The sequence below is a fragment of the Gobius niger genome (assembly GCF_951799975.1).
Source record: "Gobius niger genome assembly, chromosome: 2".
In the NCBI taxonomy this organism is placed as follows: Eukaryota; Metazoa; Chordata; class Actinopteri; order Gobiiformes; family Gobiidae; genus Gobius; species Gobius niger.
This window is the reverse complement of record NC_136853.1, coordinates 34294536-34319901: the sequence shown is the minus strand read 5'-3', so window position 1 is coordinate 34319901 and position 25366 is coordinate 34294536. Positions and strand designations below refer to the sequence as shown.

The following is a 25366-nucleotide window of genomic DNA, read 5'->3' as shown; positions in this document are numbered from 1 at the left end:
CCTGGCCCCGGATAAAGCAGAAGAAAATGGATAAATGCCATTTCTTGTTGCATATGAAAGTTATATGAAGTTGATCCAACCATTTTTCAACTGGTCTTAAACGTTTAATACTATATACTGTATATATGGCCCTATCTGCACTTTCCTGGAGACTGTTGCCGTGTAAACAGCGCCTTAGTCACTTGCCTGCACAGCTGGCCTGAACGTCTACCCCCCTCTGTTCAGCTCATTTCAACTTTAAATCTGGCCTGAGAGAGCAACTGTGTGTCCTCAGTGGGGTGCCCCAAGCTTAAGACTGATTAGAATCCTGTTTCTTCTCTCTGCCCGCCCTTTTCTCTGCCATCAGCCGCTACAGCTCTCCAATGGTAATTAACAGATATGAATGTAAACATACAGCATCTGTGTGACCTCCTGCTGAGAACAGAGCAAACCCATGGCACTAGTCTAACATGTAAAGCCATTCTGACTGCAATGCAATCATAATTCACCCATATGGTGCATTTGTTATTATTCATATTACATCAAGTCTGCTGCTACATGACATAACATAGTGTTACATTCTGAGTGATTTTATCCTCCTGCAGAGGGATGATAGATAAGGCCGTGTCAGGTAGTGCTCCTGGTTGGATTAGAGCTGCCAGTGCGGGGTACATCCTGCTGTGTGGAATAAGACTCCAGGCTAAAGTCTGTCATGTGCTCAAAAGTAATGGAAAGTAATGCAGCACATTAGACTGTATTATCCTATTCCTCCAAGCTAAGGCTTATCTGAGATATATGGAAGGGGTGCAGAAACATACCTCCTCTGTTGAAATTCTGCCCAGACATAGTTACTCAAGCATATTCTAAACTGAGCCCACCTGACTATACTCAAGAGCAATTATTTTGTCCAAATTCCGTACCAGAAAAATAGAGGGCCAGACATAAGGGTTAGCCTGTGTTATACATATAATTTAGTTGTATTTTGTATAAAGCAGAGTGGCGAAGCAGTCAGCGCATGTGCTTCACAGGAGGTCCCAGGTTCAATCCCTGGATGGACTTTCTGTGTGGAGTTTGCATGTTCTCCCCGTATCTGTGTCAGTTTCCTCCAGGTATTCCGATTTCCCCTACCACAAACATGTACAATAGACCGGGTGAGAGTGAGAGTGTGTTTGTGAGTGGAAATTAAAATGGCTAAATGGATATTAGCCAATGGCTGCAATCGGGTGTGGCTTGTTTACATGCATGTGTCCGATGTATGTTCATTAACATGTTCTGTCCCCGAAATAGACAAATAAATCCAACATAAAATAAAGCTTTTTTTTTTTTCAATTTGAGTTTTTCATTTGATGGTGGGTATTATTTATTTCAAGCTTATTCAAAGTAATAACTTACATTCAAGTAATAACTTGACATTTTACTTTTTCAGTTTGATACAAGTCATACATGTGTCCACCCCCTTTCATATTCATGAAACGGCTTGAAAAGGAGTGGGAAGAAGAAAACTTTATTGGTGAAAGGTGTGAAACCCAAGCCGAAGGAATTTAAAAACATGTATTAAAAATATGAGACTCTAATAGGAAAATGGCTTGCAGCCAATAAAAGCATTTAAATAAACATTTTACCACATGGCATACAGTGAAAGGATTTGAACAGATGTCACATTTTACATTTGATGAAATCAATAGATTAAAAAAATCACTTTACTTAAAGGGACTATAGTGAGTTTAAAAATGTTAATATTATATGTTTGCCTCCACCTACATGTTCCAGCCATGTCCTAATGTGTAGGAAGACCTCAGACCTGTTCACCACAACTGCCTCTAAAATCCTGCACTGTCACTCAAAAAGGTGTCACTTCGGTCCCAAGTGCCATCATGCATGAGCTTAATATAGAAGGTGCAGTTACACGTATGGCCTGAGGTGGCAGTAGTGAGTATAAAATGGCAAACTTGCATCCAGCCCCTTTAAAGCCACACCGCGTAGAATTTTACCCAAAAAATAAAATTGAAATACAAGCTTTTGTTTTATGACATTTATGTTTATTTATGATATTGTCAGCATTGAAAAATATCTCAAACAAACATGTCATTTTGCTGTGAGCGGCCTCAGCTCACCCAAAGACGTGACATAACTTTACCGGGAGTGGGTACGTCTCCAGCTCGTTTCCATGGAGATGTGACAAAAGTCAGCAGAATTTGAGATTTAAACAGGTATGGTCCTCATCCAAATCCATTCTTTGATTTCCACTGCAGAAATGGCATTTTCTGTGTCGAGCTGGTCATTAGAAAAATGTTTTGTACTGATGGCAACAGTATAGTCTAAAATGCTACGCAGTGTGCCTTTAATGTCTTGTGATTTATGTGTCCTGCAGAGAAGAAACCCATGTGAATTCCCTGTATTTCTCCTCAGTGTTCATATAATGCTCCTGGGAGAGAGAGGACATACAGTCCATACAGTAGCTTGGGTTTACTGTATGTAGTACAGTTCTCTGTGTTTGATCAAATAAATCCAACAGAATGTCTACTAATGTGTGGTTTCTTTATCTTCATAGATGTTATAGTTATTCAAAGTTATTACTCTGTTTGTATCTGGTCATTCTTTATCCTTCCTCTAAATCTCTAAATCTCCAGCATTAGCCATCCGAGGCCTAAAATGCACGAAGCATTTTGGAGTTAAAATGATCCGTTAATACCATGGCCAAGACTCGCTGTAATTACCAGAAGCAAAGTGGTGCTCTAGAACGGTTTGATCTGAACTTTGTCATTTTACAGCAATACAATTATCACTTGTCGGCAAATGGTGGGGAATTATGGAGTTTAAACAACTAAAGCCATTGCCAAGAGTCCTAACGGCGTGAAGAAGCTTATGCATTATCGCCACGAAACCTTTTACAACACCCTGCGCATTTCAATGGTGGATGGTGCTGATGCCTGTTAGACACAAGGTTGAGGGTTCCACCCCATGAGGAGTCACATCAAAATCAAATCAAAGCCCATTGTTTTTGTGCAGCCCAGTAAATTGCCTCACAGTGCTTTACGGCAATTGCCGATTTAATCAAACAGAAGAACAGTTCAACATATGCTAAAATATCAAACAGTGAAACAGACAAACAAATGTAGTGTCCAAATGAACAGTCAGCAGTACAGCAGCAGATGGATAGCTGCCCCCAAACTTAGCCTTACCTTCACAGCAAATACAAACAATGACAGGACCTGGAGCAGAGTTCTGTGGCAGTGACTCTTACTCTCAAAAACATGCATGTTTGGGAGCAGTTCATGAAAAGGATGTCTCTCTAACTAACAAACCATCATACAAGGTATTGAACATAGTGCCCATAGTAGTTGGAACCCAAATTCCCAAAAGAAATAAAAATAACCATCTCATCAGTGTTTCCACCATTCTTCGCAAATGGCCAATTTCCACTTGTAAAAAATAAAATAGATAAGTGATAAGTGAAACTTTCAAGAGGGCACACTGGATGTTCAGTAAAACAAATAATATTTTTGGCCAAGCCCACTGAAAAAATAATGAATAGATGCGCTAAATCAATTGCGTGTTTTAATGATTCATGGTGATGTATCCTCAATCAAAAGTAAATTAGAGTGAGTCTTTTAATGACCGAATTAATAGTTTTGTGGTGCGTAAAGTGCTTTTTCATTAATTACAGTGTTTTACAGTTTTTCTCTCAAAGCCCACTCATGAGTTCCACAAAAATAATGTGCGTGGGTCTTTTAGTTAAGGGCAATTACTACGCACTCGCAAATTTCACTTCTTTGGTTTCTTGGCCATTTCGTACTGTTTAGAATCAAGTATGGGCAAACTTTTTCGGTGTAATGGCCATATGTGGTTGTTGAATTTACTCTATTTTAATACAATTCTCTTGCTTCAACACAAAAAAAAACTGCAGTTATGCGTCTTCATGACAATGGAAATATAGGCGTTGTTGATCATGTTCACCTTTAAGACAGCCAATCACTGCATTTGCTCATCCCTGCTCCAGCCATCGCTCAGGATCCTCTTTTCAAGCTCCCTGGTCAATAATTTAGCCGTTTCCTTGCCGTGCTACGACCCTCCTCCACCCCTTTTTCTGCCTGGCCTCTCCTTGGCACTGCTTGTCATCAACTGCCCAACCCAGGTCTCCTCTTCTACCACCGCCAGGGTCCAGGCTCCTCTGGCAATCATTCATCAATGCCGTGCATTTCATATCGTTCATTCAATCTTCCGCCAGAGTCTGAGCCCCAGTAATGATTCATGTTCGTTAATTAAACACTCATACCGCCATTCTGTCTCTGTGAGTCCTTTCAGGTTAAAATAATTCTGAAAATTCTAATTGACCTAAAAAAGTAAACGTTAATTCTGGTTTCATGTCAGACAGTGAGAAAAAAAAATGCATAGGTGTCTTTTCATAAAGTGTACGTAAACATCAGATTCCCACTGTAACAAGTTGTAGGATCCTATTCACATTTTTTAAGTGGTCTTTGGTGTGAAAAGTCCTCATGTGTGGGATGTGTCAGTGAGCAGAAAGATTACTTAGACATAATAAGCAAGTTCGACTGGCTGCTGAAGGACCTTGAGTTGCCAAAAAGCTGTGGAGAAGCCATTCAATGTCTATACTGGCTAGGAAAAATAGACTGTTTACTCCCTTCCCATTCTGTACTACACATACTCAAGAGCGTGGGTGTATTATGTTCAAATGCACATCTCGGAAGTAAAAAAAACAGCATCACACACTCAAGTAGCCGATGTCCAGTTTTTTATCAGGATGATCACGTTTCAGCATAGCCTTCATCAGATCATTCTTTTTTCTTTTCTTTTTCCTCTTAGTACCACAGTGTGTGAAATGCACATCTCAGGCAGTTTCATATTTCACCTGTTGCCATGGAGCAGATCCTGTATAGCATCATGCTTTATTCTTGGCCTCTTTATATTCAAAGGGGGGTCGCTGCATAGGCAACCACCTACTTGATTAACTAAAAGCATGCTGTTGTGGATTTTCTTGCTTAATAAAGCTTAAGAGATGTTTGTCTAGTCAACATGTGAAGTTTATTACACAATGCATTGCAGAGAGGGTTACACATATGGTAAGCTCTGCACCACAGACAAAGCAGCAGGACAGGGGTCATACACAACAAAGGGAAGCCCAGAAGCACATAGAAATGGTAATACCGTTGGGGATGTCACTGCAGGCAACCAAGAAGGTGCTGTACATGGTAATGCATCATGGTGGCGTTTGGAGGCAGGAGGAGATCTTTGTCATGTTGGGGAGATGGGCCATGTGGGCCCTATTGTCTCGAAGTGTGAGGGGCTCGTCTGGGGCACAGGAAGAAACCGGTCTGGTCACATAACAGGGGGCCAGGCCCGCATGGCGTTAACTTAGTTACCTGGCTTAACTTTAACCAAATTTGTCACAACAATGCTTTGTATAATGTACTGTCTTCTCTGACAAAGTCTGGAAACATTTCTTATGTTTTAACTTTTTTAAATGTTCAACACCCCTAAATTCTTCAAAATTGCCACCCTTTATTCTTGGCATTTTCTCAATGAGCTTCATCATTTGAAATGGTTTTGAACAGTCTCTGAAGTAAGATAAGATAAGATGATACTTTATTGATCTCACAGATGGAGAAATTGCATTCGATGAGAGAGCATCCGGCAGCAGCACCCATTCAGTGCGCACCACTCTTTTTTTTCTTTGGTGAAAGATCGTTGTGTCGCGGCCGCCATCTTCACTGTTTTGGTCACGTGTTTGGTCAAGTGAAAAATATTTCTACCAGAAAAGCATCAGAACATTTTTTTTTAATTAATACCTTCAATGAGAATCTACAATGACAAAAAGCAAACATTTAAACTTTCAGAGTGCTAAAATTCCTAAAGTTTTCAAAAGTCTAAAAGAGTCTATGAGTGATGTCACGGTGATGAACATCTCATAGGTTTTCTGTGACGCAGTAGGACAGATGTGAGAAAATCATTGCATGCATGTACAGTATAACAGGGCGGCCCGATGGGACAGATCCCTCCTGATAAAACAAAAACAACTTCAGTTTACATTTTTACACTCATTTTTGACTTGACTTTTACGTTTAAGGTTTCTGTCAAAATGTTTGGTCTCTTTTACTTCTTAGTTTCATTGTTTACTTCAAAGGTGCTGTCAGAAGGTCTGGTTTCAATTGAGAAACAGATAGCAACGGTTTTCTTTACATCTAAGGTTAGGTCGATCCATTTAGGGATGTTTACATTATACAACAACTTTTGACCTCTGCATTTGACCCATCCTTCAATGCTGTTAGGGAGCAGTGGGCGACCGTAGTGCAGCGCCCTGGTACCCATCTCCAGATGTCACAGCAGGCTGATGTGATGGTTAAAGTGAGGGGTGCTTAGTTGAGCCAGCTCTGTGAGATGACAAGAGGTTTGTCATGGGTCTCAGAGGGCTGACGTCCCACTTCCGGTCAGGTAGACTTGACGAGGCCATTTGGTCATGATACCAGTCTCGGATGAAGCTGCTGTGGTCTCCGAGGTGGTCCCCTCAGAGCTGGTGCAGGCAGAAGTGGGGCTCTGTCCCCGATTTGGTTGAGTACTGATGAGTCCAATAAGCTGCACCCCAGCTGATACTTGGAGAGAAAAAAAAATAAAAAATAAATCTTTGTTGGGATAAACCCATCCACCATCCATTTTCTTCTGCTTTATTTTTTATTTATTTAATTTTTTTCTGCTTTATCTGGGGCTGGGCCGCGGAGGCAGCAGTCTGAGCAGAGATGCCCAGACTTCCCGATCCACGCACAAATTAAAGCCAATTAAAGTTAGAATCACATCAAACAACACATTTGGAGCATAACTTGTAATTGTCTCAATTTTATTTTAACATCCTAACATATACATTATTTTACTTGCGTATTGATTCGTGGGTCACTCTTGCATTAAATGTTTCATCGCTATGTCATGGTCTCTTTGTAGGGCTGGACAATAAAAATCATTTTTTTATACATTTTAAGGTATTGATCGATTTTTGATCAGATTGTATTATTCATAATGGAAATACATTTATATAACTAGGTCTGTCTTGATCACTTCTATAGCGACTCATCGTTCAATAAATGACAACAATAAACATAAAACAACATATATTTGGGCTCAATATGAATCATTTGTACATGTATTTACATTATTTATCTTATCCCCCCCCCACTTTTCTAATGCAATACTTTATTTTTTACCCAAAGTAAGTTGTGTCTCATTGTATTTCATGTTCATGTGGGACTGAGAACCGACACTGGGATATTTTAAGATTAAGAACTTTTCGAACAGAGCTTTAAAGGGACTATACGGAGTTTAAAAATGTTAAAATTATATATTTTCCTCCCCCTACATGTTCCAGGCCATGTCCTAATGTATAGAATGAGCCCAGACCTGTTCACCACAGTTGCCTCTAAAATCCTGCACTGTCACTCAAAATAGGTATTAATTTGGGTCCGAAGCGCCGTCATGCACAAGGTTTAAGGTTTTTCCATACTGAGATATGTTCTTACCTGAGCTTTGACGGGTTGATACGTACCTGTCTAGTCTGTGTGTGTGCCCGTGGAAGAGCGTGGTAGCTTCCAACTTCACCCCCGTTTGGAGCTACAACATCTTTGGTTGTTTTTTTGTGACTGAGGACACGCACAAAGACCAGATAAGTACGTATCAACTCATCTAAGCTCAGGTAAGAACATGTCTCCGTATGGAAAAACAGTGGCCAATTCCTATAATATAGAAACTGCAGTTACACGTAAGACCTGAGGTGGCAGTAGTGAGTATAAAATTACCGACTTGGATCTAGCCCCTTTAACCTTTAGTTTCAGTGGCATTGTAAGGCCTTCAATAATATCCACAGTTTCCTTTCATTTCATATATTATTTATTGCTCTTCACCATATACGTGGTATGGAGCACAAACCGCTTCAATATATTGAACTGTAGATTTTGTTACAGTGACTTTCCTACATAGAGCTCATTCGTGTACTTAGACATGCCTTTTATACAAACCTAGGCTGAAACAAAAACAAATGCTTTCATCCATTTTGTGTCATGCAAAACTAGCTGTAAGCCTGATGATTATATGGTCCTATGGGGATTATTGAGACAGACCAAAGTAGAGATTGTGATTTCGATTGAATTTCGATCAAATTGCCCAGCAGTATCTCTTTGGTTAGATTGCTTTAAAAATGAGTCTCTGAAAAGGTTGCTCTTAGAAAACAAAACCTGTTTCCTACAACCTCAGTGTGATGATTGTCGGGGTTGCTTCTTTACATTTGGCGAGAAATGTTCACATGTGAGAGACAATACGCAAACAAGACTGAGTGGGATCAAAACGCATCGACTCAAACACAATAATGCTTTTAAAAAGGAAGTGAGCAAGGCTGCGAGGCTGAAAATTAGCAATGGAAATCTACTCCGCACAAGCTGCAGAGGAGAAGTGTCAAGGTAGATGCATCACTTCAATTAGCTGCAAAATGACTGCACTGGGACACGAGGAGCTCTCTCACTACATGCTTTGAGATCTGATTCTTGGCTAATATGGACAAATGGTGATACACATTTGGGTCTTGGGCCTTCTTATCTTTCAGAGCTGCTTTTACCCTATGAACGTTCGCGGCCCCTTCGCTCCTCTGGCAGGGGGTATTCCCAAAGTCAGTGCACAAACGGCGAGGCCTCTTCCCAGTACAGCCTTTGAAACATTTACCTCCATGAAAGCACAATTTCTCTCCAAACCTGCCTCACATATATGATTTGATATAATACTGTATGTTAGGGTTAGGGCCCATAGGGGTCAGTCAGTCTGGTTATTCATGCCTTTCAGTCATGTGACCTTTGTTGTTATGGCGGCCATTTTGAATACCGAAGTAGCATTACCTAGTACTACCACATGTAATCTCTTCTCTACAATGAAAATAAAACACAACTGATTGGCAGTGACATTTTTATGTACTCGTAATCATTGCTCAAGAAGATAACATGGCCCCAGAGACACACATTTATGTGAAGAAACCAGTGAGTCAGTATTTAAGATGTTAGCATTGTACCATTTAGCATTTAGCTCCAACAGCTCAGCTCCAACCTCTCCAAGAGAAAGCCCTGAACCACACTCCAAACCTTTGCTATAACTTGTGACAGAGCTCAGAGCTGAGCTGTTCTCCAGTGTTCATAGATGTGAGCCACACATGTGTTTATCATGTTGAAGCCATTGACAGTTGATTGAATCAACTGTCAATGGTTAACAGCTGCTAACCGGTAGCATGCTAATGTCTTGAGCAGCTTAAACACTGACTCAGACTGAGACTCTGTTGACATGACAAACTGTAAAAATCACAGAAAAAGGTTTTCTGTTTCCTCTTCGATGAGTTAGTTTAGCCTGCATGACGCTACTTCGGTATTCAAAATGGCCGCCGGAACTTTAACATTTGTTTTTTTTATTGCAAAGTCAAATGACAATGTATCCGTAATCAAAAAAGGCCATACAAATGACTGCTGTGCATGAAAATCTAAGCAGCATAAAAAAATAAACCAAAAAAATAAACATTTGTTACAAAAACATCAGGGCATTAGCTCATATATACAGATAATTTTTCACATAGTTTTAAGGCACTTTTACATTCTAGAATTTTAAGAGACTTATACAAGGACATCAGTTCATTTTTAAAAGGAACAAAATTGGGATTTACATTCAGAAATCTACATCTATGTAAATAAAATGTACTCAGAATTATCAAATTATTATACATATATTCTATCTTTTTGTCTTTCATAAATACTCCAAATTTGACACAATTATAATCCAACATGGGTACATTGTTCTTTACCGTCAACCAATTGTATAACTCAGCCCAAAATTTCTTCACATTGCTACATTCATAAAATAAATGTTCTTGAGATTCGATATCAATGTCATTGAAAAAGCATGTATAGCTTTTTACAGTCTGTAAGATGTACCAAACCTTACACAAAGCACCGAGAGATCTAGAATATGGACACACGCAATCCAGTATCTTTCAATATATATATCATATGAAGTAAGGGTTGTGAAGGACTTCCTCTTCAAACTTTTAAAGAAATTCTTTGAGTGGATTTGGAGTGAATGGTCAGTGACCCTATGCTGCCCACTGTGTTCAGAAATGTGGCCAGTGCTCTGAAGGGGAACTTTAAATAACTACCACATCTCACTTCAGAACGGACTGTGCGCACTGCTGTAACATACACACTATTTTCAGTGTTGGGGGCTACTTAGTAACAGTAGATTAGAGTAGATGACATTCACAGAGTAACAAGTGAAGTAACAAGTTAGTTTTGCATTTGCAGGTAATCTAGTACTAGTTTCTCTTTCAATTCAGTAAGGCGTTAGTTTAGTCCTGATTTCTCCCTCGGCTCATTCCGTCTGCAGCTGCAGTGCTGCTCAGACTGACAGCGCATTAAGTCAGTGCTAGTGTGTAAGACTGTGTCCTCCAAAACTTCACATCAGGTCAGCAACATGGCAGAGTTTTTCAGAGAGCGCGTTCACATCATGGAAGTACTTACATTATTTTGAACTTACTGGCGAAAAGAAAAATACAGACAATACAGCCAAACAGGAAAACCATGATGGAGCTGCCCTCGGCTCCCAAACAAGAATGCTTAGCTTTGGACAGTATTGGTCTTTCAATGTAATCAACAAACTTGTAGCTTATGTGGTTGAGGGAATGCTGTACAATCAGTCTTCATCAAGGTGAGTATATTGTATATTTATTATTACCCATTCAATGCACTTTGTAATGTGCAAGAGCTCTTTTACAGATGTCCTTTTTGTTGAATAACTGGCACCATTTTTGACTGGGCCAAACTGTTTACATATAGCGAAAGCTAAGCTTTTGTATGTGAAAATTAAAGGTTTCAGCTTACGAGTCACATTGTTTAAAAAACCCTCTGGCTATTGGGAAGGGGGTGCACAAGGATCATGGGGGACCCCTCACACCCCTCAAATGAACAGTCTGTCCCTCTTCCCTCTGGCAGAAGACTGAAGAGTAATAAAGCAAACACTTCTCACCTACAGTCCAGCTTCTTTCCTGAGGCCGTGAGATTAGTGAACAGTGAACAAGCCACACTAAATGTACTATTTCCCATTACTTCGAACATTTTTATGGTTTTGTGGTTTTGAAGCAGCACAACGTAAAGTACATGTCTTTGAATGAGAATTTAGCATGCACATATACATATAAATATATATACTGTATATATATATTCATACACACGCACACACCTACACACACACTATATATATAATTAAGTTACAGCAGTGTGAATAGCACAACGTCCATTTAAAAAACATAGTCTTTTGTTAGTACTTTCCTGTGTGTCTCCATCACCAGCTCGCGACTAATGGTGTGTTTTTATGTTTGTTCGCACATGCACATCTGCGAGCTCCTCGCGGGCCACATTGTTGGGTTTAATGTATTTTTAATTTCCCTAGAAGTGACTGGAGTCTTTGGTGACCAGTGCGACATAATTGGCTGTGTTCGTGAACATCACTCAGACTAACGAGGGAGTGGAGGAGCTGGGACCAAATCCACAACCACCAAATATCCTCCCCTCAATGACAACACATTCAAAGGCTTTTCCCCAACTGGAAAACCTCTGTAGGAAAACCGCCTGATTTAGAATAAAGAAGCCAGTAAATTATTATACTTTAAGGGAGCTTACAATATTGGTTCATTAAAGGTGCATTATGTAACTTTTTTTGGTGAAATAGGAGTTGATATTTGTGAGTATTTCACTTTGAAGTGACCCAGCGGCTGTATGAGTGGTCAGCATGGCGCCTTTACTTTCGATCACAGTGTTCTCTACAAAGCTCCAGGATCAATTGTTTTGTTGGTTTTCTGGGAGGAGGGTCTGTCAGCAGTGAAAACCTTCCAAACAATTGATCAATTTGAACAATTTTCGGTCGACTGAAGCACAGTTTTTCCACCAGGCTATCAGGAAGCTGAACTCCCTCCCTTCCCTGTGCTCTCACCCCTCGTTATCCAAAAACATACAATGATAATGGCACTTACCCCCCGCCCCCAATCTAAATGTCATTAATGGTTTGTAAGAGTGTGTAAAATAAAATATGCCAACAGATACAAAAAAAATAAGAGTAGAAAGAATTTAGAAAGAATTCATCATTGTTATATATAGGATTTATTTACACTTTGTATTTACAATTTCAAAAACTTCTCTGTACAGGTTTCATTTTCAAGGTTCTCTGCTCAGCCACACACGCGAGACTGCAAGACAGTTATTCAGCTTTTTTTGTTTGTCTTTGTAAACCACGTGAAAAAAAGTCAAAGTCAATAGAGAGAAAGAAAAAAAAGGAAGGAAAGGGTAGATGAATATTTTGGCTTGTGATTTTGTCCAAACATTGAAAAGTGAGCTCCAGCCAAAATGCTTTTGGGCCTTCATCGCTATGGAGACGGATGACAGTGCAGAGACAGGTTTCGCTCCCACAAATGCTCTGTGTTTGTTTACCAAAGAAAAAAGAAAAAATGGGTCGCCAATGTTGTTTTGAACTGATGTCACACTGTAGCAACACTGGAGAAACATTCAGAAATCAAAAATTGTGTTGTGACTTCCACGCTCAGAAACATTTTCACCACTCATTAAAGTCCCAGTTTAGATATTGTGAAATAATAATTATGTTCTAAGTACTGTGGGAAATCTCATCGGCCCGTCTTTGCCCGGCTTACAGACATTGACACTTTATACAGAAGTTGTTGTCAGCCTCCAGCAGTAATTGTTTCTCTATCTAAGCATATCTGCTTACTCTTTGAGACACAATGATGATTATATGTTCAATAAGGCAACACAGCTTTGGGGGAAGTAAATGCTCTGGATAATGCTGGGAAAGAGTTTCTACTTACACTTCCTTTGGGTATGGCTTTATATTTCATACCTACTGTATGCCTTGCTTATGCTACCCATAAAATATATGTTCTCAGGTCTAATGGATGGAATAATCCCCAATTTATCTCACAAAACTTTCCCAAATCTTATTTAAATAGCCTAGGGAAAAAAAAGGATTCTTCTGGTAATATGTGGTAAGCCTGGCATACAGTTAGTACCGTATTTTCTGGACTATAAGTCACACTTTTTTCATAGTTTGGCTTATATATCAAATTATATAATTTCACATGTTTGTTATTTTCACACTTAAGGAACTCTAGTAGCTGCCAAGGCTGGTGCGACTTATACTCCGGGAGGCCTAATATGTTTTTTTGTTCTTCATTATGCATTTTTGGCTGGTGCGACTCATAGCCCGGGGGGACTTATATATGTTTTTTTTCTTCTTCATTATGTATTTTTTGGCTGGTGTGACTTATATTTTGGTGCGACTTATACTCCGGAAAATACGGTATGTCTGTATAACAAAGGAGCAGGTTAGTGGGCTCACTTCAAAGCAAGAGTGTCCAGGGTTTGATCCTGGACTGGGTGGGGCCTTTCTGTGTGGAGCTTGCATGTTCTTCGGTTTGCCCTACCACTAAAACCTAGTGCCCGGTGATTCTGACCATTAGCCTGGCACATCTGGAGACGGGCCCGTTCTCTAATCACTCACTGAAAGCACACACATCTGTTCACTCATTATGATTTATCAAATAATTTTGGCTCATTGAAACACATTTCCCCAAATCTTGATCATAATTAAAACAATCCATAACATCGTGGTAACAGGAATGGGCAAAGGGAACAGTGATACTCGGTAATACAGAGTAAATTCTCTTCCACACAATTTCTAAAGTCATTGTTGTGAAGTTGATTTAAGGTCACACTATATCAGAGTGTCTTACGTCTCCAAAGTCAGGCACAACTTAATAGGCTTGTCACATCAAGAAAACCAAATAACAGAGGGAACAGTTGACAAATGCTGACAAAGAAAATACAAAATAAGGCATTACATAGTTTGTGCCTTGCTGGGAGTGCATCGCATGACAGTGGTCTGTGAAACTGAAAGAAGGGTCAGAGGGGCAGCAGCCTGTGGCACTGACTTAAAAGTCGATACAGGAGCCTATCTCTGATGACAACTAAGTCATATGGTCTCCAATCTATGCTGCTTTTACACTTTTGACACATGAGCATTACTGTTTCACTTCATGGAACTTAAAATTGGGTGATGGTGAAGTATGGTGAACATTCAGTTGGCAACGGTTTGGAGTCTGACGCAGTTTACTGTATTTTGCCGCTGAAAATGGACACCTAAGGTAAAGTTCGGGCTACAAGGTACTTTCATTAATTAAAAGCTGTATTTTGTTTTACATTATGTACTTTGCAAAGTTAATATAATTTGTAATAACTTGCACGTACAATAGCTGTGCATTGAGTGTTTTGCTCTGGCTGGTCTATACACAGCCACAGCATGTCCAATCTAATCTAATAACAGGTAAAATATTGTTAAGTTTCGGCATTAGTAGGCATTGTTTTATATTAGTAGCATAGATTTTAGTGTTGGTGCTTTAAGAAAGAAAAAAAAAAAAGCAGCAGCATAGACATGATTGTGTGGGCCACAATAAAGAAACCAGTTTGACCTTCTTATATTGAAAAGTATACTCCATACAGCACATTGTCAAAGGAATATCAAAGCACATTACACTTACCGTCCAAATGATGGGTAATTTCTAAAGTATATTGGATGTTGCAATGTAACAGCTTTTCAGACATTTTGGATGCTTTATAATTAACCACTCGACGCTGATTAGAGTCATTGCGTGAGTCAGACTAAATCAACCATTTGGTGTTCTTCTGTTACAGTGTCTTAATTAAAGCAAGTGGCTGGCAGTTTAACTAACCACTTGTACGTAACCACTCAATGCCTCATTTTACATAAATTTGCAAACGCCATTTATTTCCCCCCCAAACCACTGAATGTACTGACCCCTGTAAACAATATTGGATTATAAACAGATAAAATACACAGAAAGCATCAAATTTAACTGTCGATTTGAAATTTCCATTTGCCTGACAGTGTGCAACCCGAAAAACAGGCAACAAGACAAGTACTGCATTAGCGAGTACCGTATTTTCCGGACAATAAGTCGCCCCTTTCTTTCATAGTTTGGCTGACTTGTATATCAAAATATATAATTTCACATGTTTGCTATTTTCACACTGACAGCCGCTAGAGGGCGCTTTAGGCTTGTGTACTCCTGTACCACAAGAGATTTAAAAAACGGTAATCAAGCAGAAGAAAGAAGCGGAGGTTACTCTCACTGTAATGAAGAAAACCAAAAAAGCTAATCGCGGCCTAAAAGCTAGATGTCCACAGCTAGAGGAACGAGTTTGCAAATGAGAGCTTGTACAACGTGATGCCGGGAGAGGCTTATAAATGGTGCAGTTATGCCTCCGTGCCCAGGTAGTTGCCAATGGTGAGACTTATACTCCGACATATATGTTTTTTTCTTCTTCATTATGCATTTTTTGGCTGGTTTGACTTATACTCCGGAGCGACATTTGTTTTTTTCTTCTTCATCATGCATTTCTTGGCTGGTGCGACTTGTACTCCGGAGCGACATATAGTCCAGAAAATACGGTAGATTGGAAAACAAACAGAATTTTAAAGTTCACAGTGCACATGTTAAATTCATCAGGCATCAACTTTTAAGAGAAGAAATTAAACGTCTAAACTACAGGGTGAGAAGATTTTGTATAAAATAAGACTCAACAGAGGGAACATGTTTCTTTGGCCCGTTGTGAATTGCTAATTGCGACCATTAGAATGGCATTTTCCATTTGATTGTGATACCCTTTTCACGGAGCATGATGTTTTTCGATGAACAATCACTGAACAGATTTTACAGTGGAGACTAAATGTTCACAAAGTTAAGTGAGTTTGATTTAAAGCTTAAAGGGATATTTCAGGATTTTTGACATAGGGCCTCATTTCCTAGCTATCCAGAGTGTTGCTGGTACCTGGAGATATTTTTTTTTGTAATTCATGCAGTTCTTAGGTGCTCAGGTGCACTGTGGAGTGCGCAAGACTGTTTTTAATGCAGGCTAGCTGACATCGTAGAAATGCGCTAGCCTTGCATTAGCCTAGCGCCATGAAACTCTTCAAACATAAGAACTGCATGACTTACAAAATAAATATCTCCAGGTACCAGCAACTCTCTGGATAACTAGGAAATGAGGCCCTATGTCAAAAATCCTGAAATATCCCTTTGAGACTGTGCCACTGTTTTTAAAGTTTGCATTAGCTGTTGTGCATCATCAGTAACATGTTGCCCAACACTAAACGTTGGGTAGCAGTTCAAAAATAAGTCCATTTGTATTTTTGTTGCTTTAAACCAGAACCTTATCCTTTTAAATATTGATTGGTTTGCAATCGCCTCTATAGGAATACAATGCTGCAGGAAGACGCCCCCCCTGGCGTGTTGAATAAAACAGAGCCAATCTCATGCTTCGTGAAAAGAGCTGATTAATTTTGCAGCACAATTATCCCAGCACAACTTTGAGACAATAATAATATGGTCTAAAAATGTCTAAATCTGTGCATACATAATTTAACCAACTTTTCATTTTAAGGCCATTGGCAAAGACGTAGCATCTTGGGCATCGACTTTAATCACAAAGCAAAAAAAAACATGATAATTAACATAATGTATGTACCAAAAACATTGGCGTTCTCTCAGGTGGTGACCAGGAGAGAGCTCAGATATGTAAGCTGGAGATTTGCCCTTTCGCAGTCATGCTTTGTCTTCCTGCACTGAAAAAAAGGTCACATTTTTGCCTGAAGGGGAAAGGAGAAAACAATGTATTGTCATGGTGTCGGGATCACAATAGGCAAAGAAGAGCGTTTTCTCAGAGCGTGACAGAAACCCCCCAGGTGATGTCATGCCACAGTCCAGCTTTTACACCTGGGGTTGTATCAAAGCCTTAGCATTTCTGACATCCAAGTCTGAGTCTATGCGCCAAAGCTGATGGGAGCGATATAATTTAAAAAGATGCTAAACGTGTCCTTCACAGTCACTGGCTGATTCAATTGTGGACGGCCCAAAGCAGAAAGGATTTTAAACAAGAGGCAGTCCTTCCAGTAAACCTCTAGTTTCACAGAGAGGAGTGAGTCCGCGGCACAAGGAGCAAAAAGGCCTATCATCTCTTGTAGTGGTTAGGAGCATCAGCAAAGGCAAACTTCAACCGGTAGGCTTCAGCTAGTAGGACGCTGACTTCCTCGTTGCCCCAGTGCATGGTGGGAAGGTTTTGCAGAAGAATCATCAGTCCCTGTGGATGAGAGAAATAGAAGGCGGAATCAGAGAACTGTTTGGCAAAGCACTAATATTGAAAACGGCACGACCGAAGTGATTGCAATATTGAGCAAAGTTGACCTTTGAAACCTTTAGGTAAAGCTCGGCACAAACACAACAGAGAATGTTTGCATCTGCAATAGATTTATGACACATTTATTTGAGATCCCAACAACAAAATAAATATCTAAATGCAATTACATGCTGTGGCGAAGCAAACAGTGTTTACATTTGGGAAAGATATTCTGAGCACTCTTCTTTGTTTATCGATGACAGTGGAGGGAAAAAAAAAAGAAAAAATCTAATTTACATTCTATTCTTGTGACATTTTTCAAAGGCTAGCCACAAATTCCCTTTTTCACGGTAAGTGCAGCTTGGCGGAAAAGGTAAGAAAAACTAAAATAAACAGACATTTCGGAGAATGGATAATGTCGATTGTAAAAGCCGCAATAAATCAGCAGATGTTCACAGAGAATGACAGGAGATGGTGAAGGCAGACGGTGGTTTATTATACTCTAAAGAATAATGTCACAGAAAACGGCCTGACAAGCTCATTTTTAAATATAGCTTGAGGATAAAATCATGCTTTTATGCAAATGCTTTCATTACAGTTAATTACCAGTATACCTCTGCTGTATTTGTGTAATAAAAAAAGACATCTATCATTTCAGCAGGTGACAGGGCGTCAGTCACTAGAGAAAATTGTTTGAATTTCTAATTCACCTTAGCTATAAAAACAACTTAATTACACCCAGCGATGTGACAGGCATATGCAAAAATTATTACAAAACCCTATTTAAAATGTTTGCTTTGCTTCAATATTGCTGATTAGTCAAATGTCTATTTTATGGTGTCACAGTGATCAGCTCTACTGCTCGTGGGGCCACTGGAAAATATGGTTGATAAAGTATGCTGCCATTTTTATAAATATGTCCAAAACTCACTACAGCAGGGTTGTTTATATTTTAATGTCACTTCGAATTAAATTATTAACATTAAAAAAATTAAAGTGAAAAATATAGAGCTATTTCAGCGCACTCTGGCAGGGGATAGGTAATGGTGTCTGTGATACACCGCTATGAGTTTTGGCACGGAAAAAGCTGAGGAAAAAGTATAAATTGGGGAAAAAGTTGAGGGTTGGACAAAATTGCTTTAGCACTTCCATTTGAGAGAGAACTGAAATAAGATGAGAGCAGCTATAATATTAAAGCATGTTTGTCTAAAGTACAGGGTTAGCAAACAGTCTATTACCTATGTCAATGCAGTCTGTCATTAGATAATTTAGATTTTCATGATTGTTATGTAGACTGCATTCCTACTAAAAAGAAAAGAACATGCCGGGATTTCTTGTGAGCCCTATAATATATATACTTCAGGACCAGATGCACTTGGGTAAAACCAATACACATTTAACAAACGTTGAATCTAGAGGAAATCGGCAGAGAAAGAATAAAATGTCAAGTACAATCCAGCCGGGCTCAGGTCTATCCCCAGACCCTTGTTTTGTACATTAGAGAGTAAGTAAAAGGAAAGACAGCATGGGCCCGCAGTCCAATCACGGTCAATAACACTCTCCTTCAGAGGGAATGAGGCGGGTTAGCAGGCTCCAAATGTATGTGGCTGTCACTGCAGCGACAGCAGGGTTTACGACCAATCACCTTCTTTGATTATCACGTGGAAGGACCAATCACATCAAGGCAAATGGATGTGCACACTCCATGTCAGCTCGCAGCAGTGAGGAGATTTCCGTGCAAAGCCAAGGACGTGCAAATGACTGAACTGAGGATTGAACTACCGTCTCAACAAAGAGCTGATGTGATGCTGGGAAATGCTCCTGCATCATAATTGTTATGCTTTGAATAAAATAATAAGAATTTTACTGTACTAAGGTCAATGAATAAATTAGAAGAGCCCCTAAACACGTTATACATATATTCATGATTTTGTTTTCAAAGTTTAAAAAGTTTCATTTCATGCAGTTCTCTGTTCAGTGCATCTTTATCACAGTTTGTAAGTTGTTCATAATATTGCTGAATTATGTTCCATTTTTGGCAACTCTAGTTGCTTTCTTGTTCCAAGCACTAGTCTTCAGGGCACAACTATTGTAAAAACTCATTTCATAATGCAAATGAATGCTCTGGTTCGTTGGCACTTCTTTTTGCCAAAACAAAGAAAGGCCATTTGGTTGGACCGGGTCTGTTAGCCTTCAAACCAGAAAATTTAAAAAATGTTGGTTAAACAGCCGGTAAGTTATAAAAGGATCCTTTCTTTTTATAACTACTGTGAAAGTCATAGTACACAAAAGTTTAGGTGGAAGTACTGTATTTACTACAGCCGTGGCAGTGTGCAGTGTTCCCCTCCCACGTATTAAATTAGAGGTGTTTGGTGTCATTAATTTTTTTTCCTTCCTGGTCCATTTTAATGAGTCAGTGAAACGACCCCAGTGACTTTTCAACAAAATGCATTTGTATTCCGCGAGAGGGTGAAAAAGTGCAACTTTTCTTCGAACTAATTAGGCTCAAAGCTGCCATAAGGGCTAGCTTTGCAATAAAACGACTAACTGTGCTTCTGTAAAGTAAACATAGCTTTGGCATTTATCACAATTTTAACCCAAGGCAGACTGATGATCATTTTGTTTAGTTTAGTTTGGAAATATATAAGGTCTGGCAGCGGTCCCGAGCAGGATAAAGGTTGGGGAGCACTGAGCTACACGGTGAAAGAAGAAAACATCATAATATTGTGACTCAGTGGGTGAGCGTTTATCAAATTAAGGTCTGGCCACATTGCGACATTATACTCACCATTGCAGGTCAGGACCGAATGCCATAGTACAGGTCTGGGCTGCAGTGTTTGTATTTTATATATTATATATTTTCATCACAAATGCTCAATTGAAAAGATCATGACCTTGACTTTGACAGTTGCTTTAAAGCATCAGTCTGCACAGTGTGAGGTGGGGCCGTATCATCTGTATTCTGCGAACCGCTTTCTCATCTGTATTCAATGCAGGCCCCCTCTCAACTCTCCCCTTTCATTGCTGAGCCTTTGCTATTCACTTACATTTCAAATTCAGCAGCACACTACGAGCAGCAGGGTTATGTTTGTCTCATCACGTGAAAACAATCAGAAACCTGAATATAAAATTACTTATAAAGGGTTTGAACTATTGGTGTCCTGCAGAGCATCTGTTAGAAGCCATAGGGCGAATACAAATCAGCCGTGGCTAATAGTGTGTTTGAAAAAGAACAAAGTCAAGACAAAAAAGGGTCAAAACAAACAGATGGATTTGTACAGAGTATAGGTGTGCGTTTAGGGAACAGTTTATGAGGATCAACACTTGTTTGTGTAAATATGTATGCTGAGAGTACAGGGAACTGGTTTGGACTGCCCAAGGCTCTACAAGACCCTACTGTATCCACTGCCCCAGGCAACAACAACAACAACAAAAATACAACTACCACTGGAAACCAGCGGCAAATCTTAGAAGCTCACAGCTACAATGAACTTTTTTTTTTTTTTTTTAAATAACAACAAACTTTGAAACATTTTGGAAATATCGAGCACCAATAAGAGAAATCCCAGCACAGTGCCGAACTTGCACAAGTAGCTTGTATTATTTTGCAAGTTAGGCAGTGTGCAGGAGTTTCTTTTATCGGTGAACATTGGGTTGTTCACTCATCCCTCATACACAGACCTGCCCTAAATACTTGATGTGTGGAGTCTTGTTCTCTATGTTGTGAAAGAGCGTCGAACAGAAGACAAAATAAATCGACTAGTACAAAAGTTTATTGAAACTGTTCTGCGATATTTGAGAGTGGTCATAGAATTGTTTTAGATATATTAATAATAATGATAATGCAATCAGGCTGCAGTAAAACAATTGGATTCATGAATGGTGCACACATCAATTGAATTTGAATAATGTTTTTTCTTACAGCAATATAAAATAAAGCTGAAAAAATTAAGTAAGCCTGGTATGAAGCAAGAAAATTAAGAAATGAGCGCGGGAATGTATCGTATTATCCAGACTATAAGTTGCTTCGGAGTATAGGTCGCACCAGCTTGGGCAACTACCTGTGCATGGAGGCGTAACTGCACCGTTTACAAGCCTCTCCCGGCATCACGTTGTTCAAGCTCTCATTTGTGAACTCGTCCCTCTAGCTGTGGACATCTAGCTTTTTGCCCACAGTTAGCTTTTTTGTTTTCACCATTGCCGTAAGAGAAACCTCCGCTTTCCCTCACAAGTTTCTTGCTCACTCCAAACTTTCTTTCTGCTGCTCGATTACCATTTTTTTTTAAATCTTCAGTGGCACAGGAGAAGCAGATACTGGTACACAAGCCGATAACGCCCTCTCACGGCTTTCAGTGTGAAAATAACAAACTTGTGAAATTATATATTTTGATATAAGTCGCACCCCCAGCTGAACTATGAAAAAATATGTGACTAATAGCCCGGAAAATACGGCATTTCCTTTAATATAAGTAAAGTAACTGTATTCTATTCATCCTCAAGTGAAAGCATAACTGTGACATAATACAGTTACAGTACACAAAAGTTAGTAAAGAAGACATGAGGTATTCTGTCAGTGTCACACTACAGCTATTTGACAAGTTCAGCTCGATAATTCCTGTTCTGATACTCTTCTGGGAGTTTGATTTATTGCAGCAGTATAAAAACATTAGAAAGACCCAACTGTCACACCTCTGATTAATTATGTGTTGTTTGTGCAAGACAAGACTGAACACAAAACATAAATATGTGTAAACAAACAACAGAAACTTTTCATATTCACAGAGTGCAAAAGGCAAAACAATAATTAACCCAAACTTTGAGCCACATGTGTACTTAGTTTTTGAGAAACTAAAAATACAAAATCAGTCAATCTACTAAATCCAATACAGCTACTAAAACTAAACACTAAGCACAAAACCTTTGGGCCTTTTCCAAACTGTATGGGCATTTTAATGTGATCAAAATATTAAGGATTTTTAAAAGCGCAACATTAAAAGTACGGTTTGGCCCAACTAACAGTTTGGGAACCACCGTGATGGATGCTACAGTATTCATTTCATTCAGACGGGAACACAAAGAGGAAACCTACACACACAGAGAGAACATGTAATCTATTCAACACACATACAATACAGGTGCTTTCTTTTGTTTGGTAATTTCCATGGCTTCTGGTTCAAAACACACATTATCAGTTCCATAAGCTCCAGAGTAAACAAAGCATGTTTACCCAATGCTTCCTGTGGGGCTGTGCACTGCCTGTAAGATGAACGCATGAAATTATTTTGAATTCAGCATAACAGGAGCACGCTATTAAAAACCGCTAAGAACTTCTGGTCTCTTAGAAAATTACTCTCGTCACGGCCTTAACAGAAATCAGGGCAAGAAAAACAAAACAAAACATGTGGCTATCTAGAAATTGACAATAGGAAGAAATTACTATGCAAGGAGATGGAGCGACCATGGTCTAATCAAGCACTGCAGTTGAGCGTTACAGCTGTTAGCCACCACACAAGCCAAACCGCTCTATTGAGGGGTTTCATTAAGAGCATATTTCAGCGCAGTAACCATCTGTTGGCTATCACTTGTGTCGGGCTAATGACTTTAATATGGTTTAATTGCATACATCTCGCCGTCAGGGGGGAATGCTGCTCGCTCCACTCTACACAGGTGGCACCACTCCAATGTGAGAGGCCCAAACCGTGATAATGAAAAGAGAGAAAATTCTCCAGCACAATCAGAAGGAACAATAATTGGGATTTAAAGACCAAGCAAGCGCTCAGTACATGTATTATTATTGTTATTTAACAGTGACTAGGTTTACAGAAAATACGATTACTGGTGGAAATCAGATAAAGCATTGACCAGATCTGATGCGTAAATATTCGCTTCATCCATCCATCCATCCATCCATCCATCCATCCATCCATCCATCCATCCATCCATCCATCCATCCATCCATCCATCCATCCATCCATCCATCCATCCATCCATCCATCCATCCATCCATCCATCCATCCATCCATCCATCCACACCGTTCAGTGGAGCAATGGAGCTTCAGACAGTGCAGGGGTGTCATACAGTTCTTGACCAAAAGATCCCATCATAAAGCAGTGTGACGTTGGTTTGTGAGAGAAAAAAAAATATGGAAACCAGTTTCAAAAAAATCTAAAAGGTTGCTCACAGCTAGAGGTGCACCGATCCAGATTTTTTGCTTCCGATACAAGGTTTGAGTATCTGCCGACTTCCATTATTAACCGATACCAAGAGACTTGGAGAAAATGGCTTTCTCTGAATGAAAAAGTGTCTTATTTTCATTGTGAGATCTATAAAGTATTTACTTGCCATGATGTTGCAGATCAATTATCAATTATATCTATTAATAAACTAATGGAAAAACATTTAATAAGGATCACTGGATTTTTGACACTATCAGACTATTTTACAATAACAGCTCACATGAAGTCATCTGATCATTACAAATATCTTATATCAGTTCATCTTTAACAGCATTTCATAAAATACAAGCACTTGGCCGCTCCAGCAGTGGCCGATTTATTTTATAAGGCCACTTTAGGTATTTCTATCATAGTTTCTGACCGAGAATGATTAGCTGCCGTTAGCTCCTCTCATGGGAGGAGACATCGATGCATCCTTTATAGATCTATCACATCTAATTAGTAATCCTATTTGTTACTACTAATGTAGAAAACAAGCTTTTGTAAATGTTTCTTCTTACATGTTTCTAATAAGGCTGCTATGATTGGCATTGAGTCTGAGCAACAGCCTTTTATTGCAGTTGATTTTGAAGTGAAAAAGCACTTGTACCTATTCAGCCATGTATATCCATTTGTCCTGCAATGCTAACTAACCCATTGATTCACCATTACTGTACACGCTACACTATACCGAGAGGCAATTAGCTGCCATCTCCTACACTTGGCAGGATTTAAACTGGTTAATGGCCATTGATACTGAGAGGCAGATTGTCAATATAGGCTCAGTGCAAAGGCTTCTTTTTTTAAGAATCTGATTAGAAAAGCACTGGGCATGGAAGCTGTGAATTCTATACAGTATACTGTTAACCTCCCAAATGACCGAAATCAATTGTTTCAAAGTAGTTGGAATATCACTGACAATGTGCCTATTAAATAATAATTTTCCGAGTAACCACCGACACAATATGAAGATAACATTACAGGAGTGATCGCCATGCCGTCATGTCCGAGGCCACTGCAACTACAAAATGTATTTAAAAGAACAGGCCACCGTTTTTCCATACTGAGATAGGTTCTTACCTGAGCTTAGAAGAGTTTATTCGTACCTGTCTGGTCTTTGTGCGTGCGCTCAGGGACGCAAAACGATCAAAGATGTTGTTTGCATTTGGCCTCTCCCACTGTATTCCAAGAGCTCCAAACGGGGTGAAGATAGAAGCGAACAAGCTCTTCCACAGGCACGTACAAAGACCAGACAGGTACGTATCAACTCATCTAAGCTCAGATAAGAACATATCTCAATATGGAAAAATGGTGGCCTGTTCCTTTAATAGAAAGCATTAGTTCTATGGTGGGTCAAAACAATGTTCACAAACAGAGCATTGCTTCCCCCTTGCGTTGTAAAAGATCAGTGATTTAAATAAACTGCTCTGCACACCTGGATAAATCAGCTGTTTACCCACCACTCACCAAAACATCCGGTGAAAATCACAAACAACAACGATCCTCTCTTGTTTATTCAACAGCGTTTCTTTTTTTAAGCAGAACTAAGTAACTCATGCCCCTAGAGGCCATAAGTGCCACTGCAGGTGTTGTAGCTTGTTGTGTTTTTTTACTCATTAATTGTCATTAATTAAGAGTAAATACTACACTGACATAAAAGACAAAGGGAGAGAGGGATATTGTGCATCCAATTACACAATAAAGAATTTTTCTTTCATTCAAACTTGGCTGTAAATACTGCTAAAGTGGCGCCAGCCCGCAGTTAGCTTTGCCCGTTAGCTTCCTCTTCGTGATTCCATTAGTGTGTATTGGTGCTTTGGTCAGAGCAGGGAAAGTTGCAAGCATGGTTTTCTGGCCAGAGACACCAGGGGAGATGAAAGGAGAGGTCA

The 25366-nt window shown here is 39.5% G+C and overlaps 1 protein-coding gene across 2 annotated transcripts in view; it reads right to left on the bottom strand.

The window, feature by feature from the left end:
- Positions 1-16189: 16189 nt before the first annotated feature.
- tbc1d22a (TBC1 domain family, member 22a) overlaps positions 16190-25366 on the bottom strand; it is a 142893-nt gene continuing 133716 nt past the window's right edge. For both annotated transcript variants that reach the window (XM_079582775.1, XM_079582774.1), the window contains exon 14: positions 16190-17225. In XM_079582775.1, the coding sequence (XP_079438901.1) occupies positions 17097-17225 (129 nt within the window). In that variant the 3' untranslated portion in view covers positions 16190-17096. The remainder of the gene's footprint in view (positions 17226-25366) is intronic.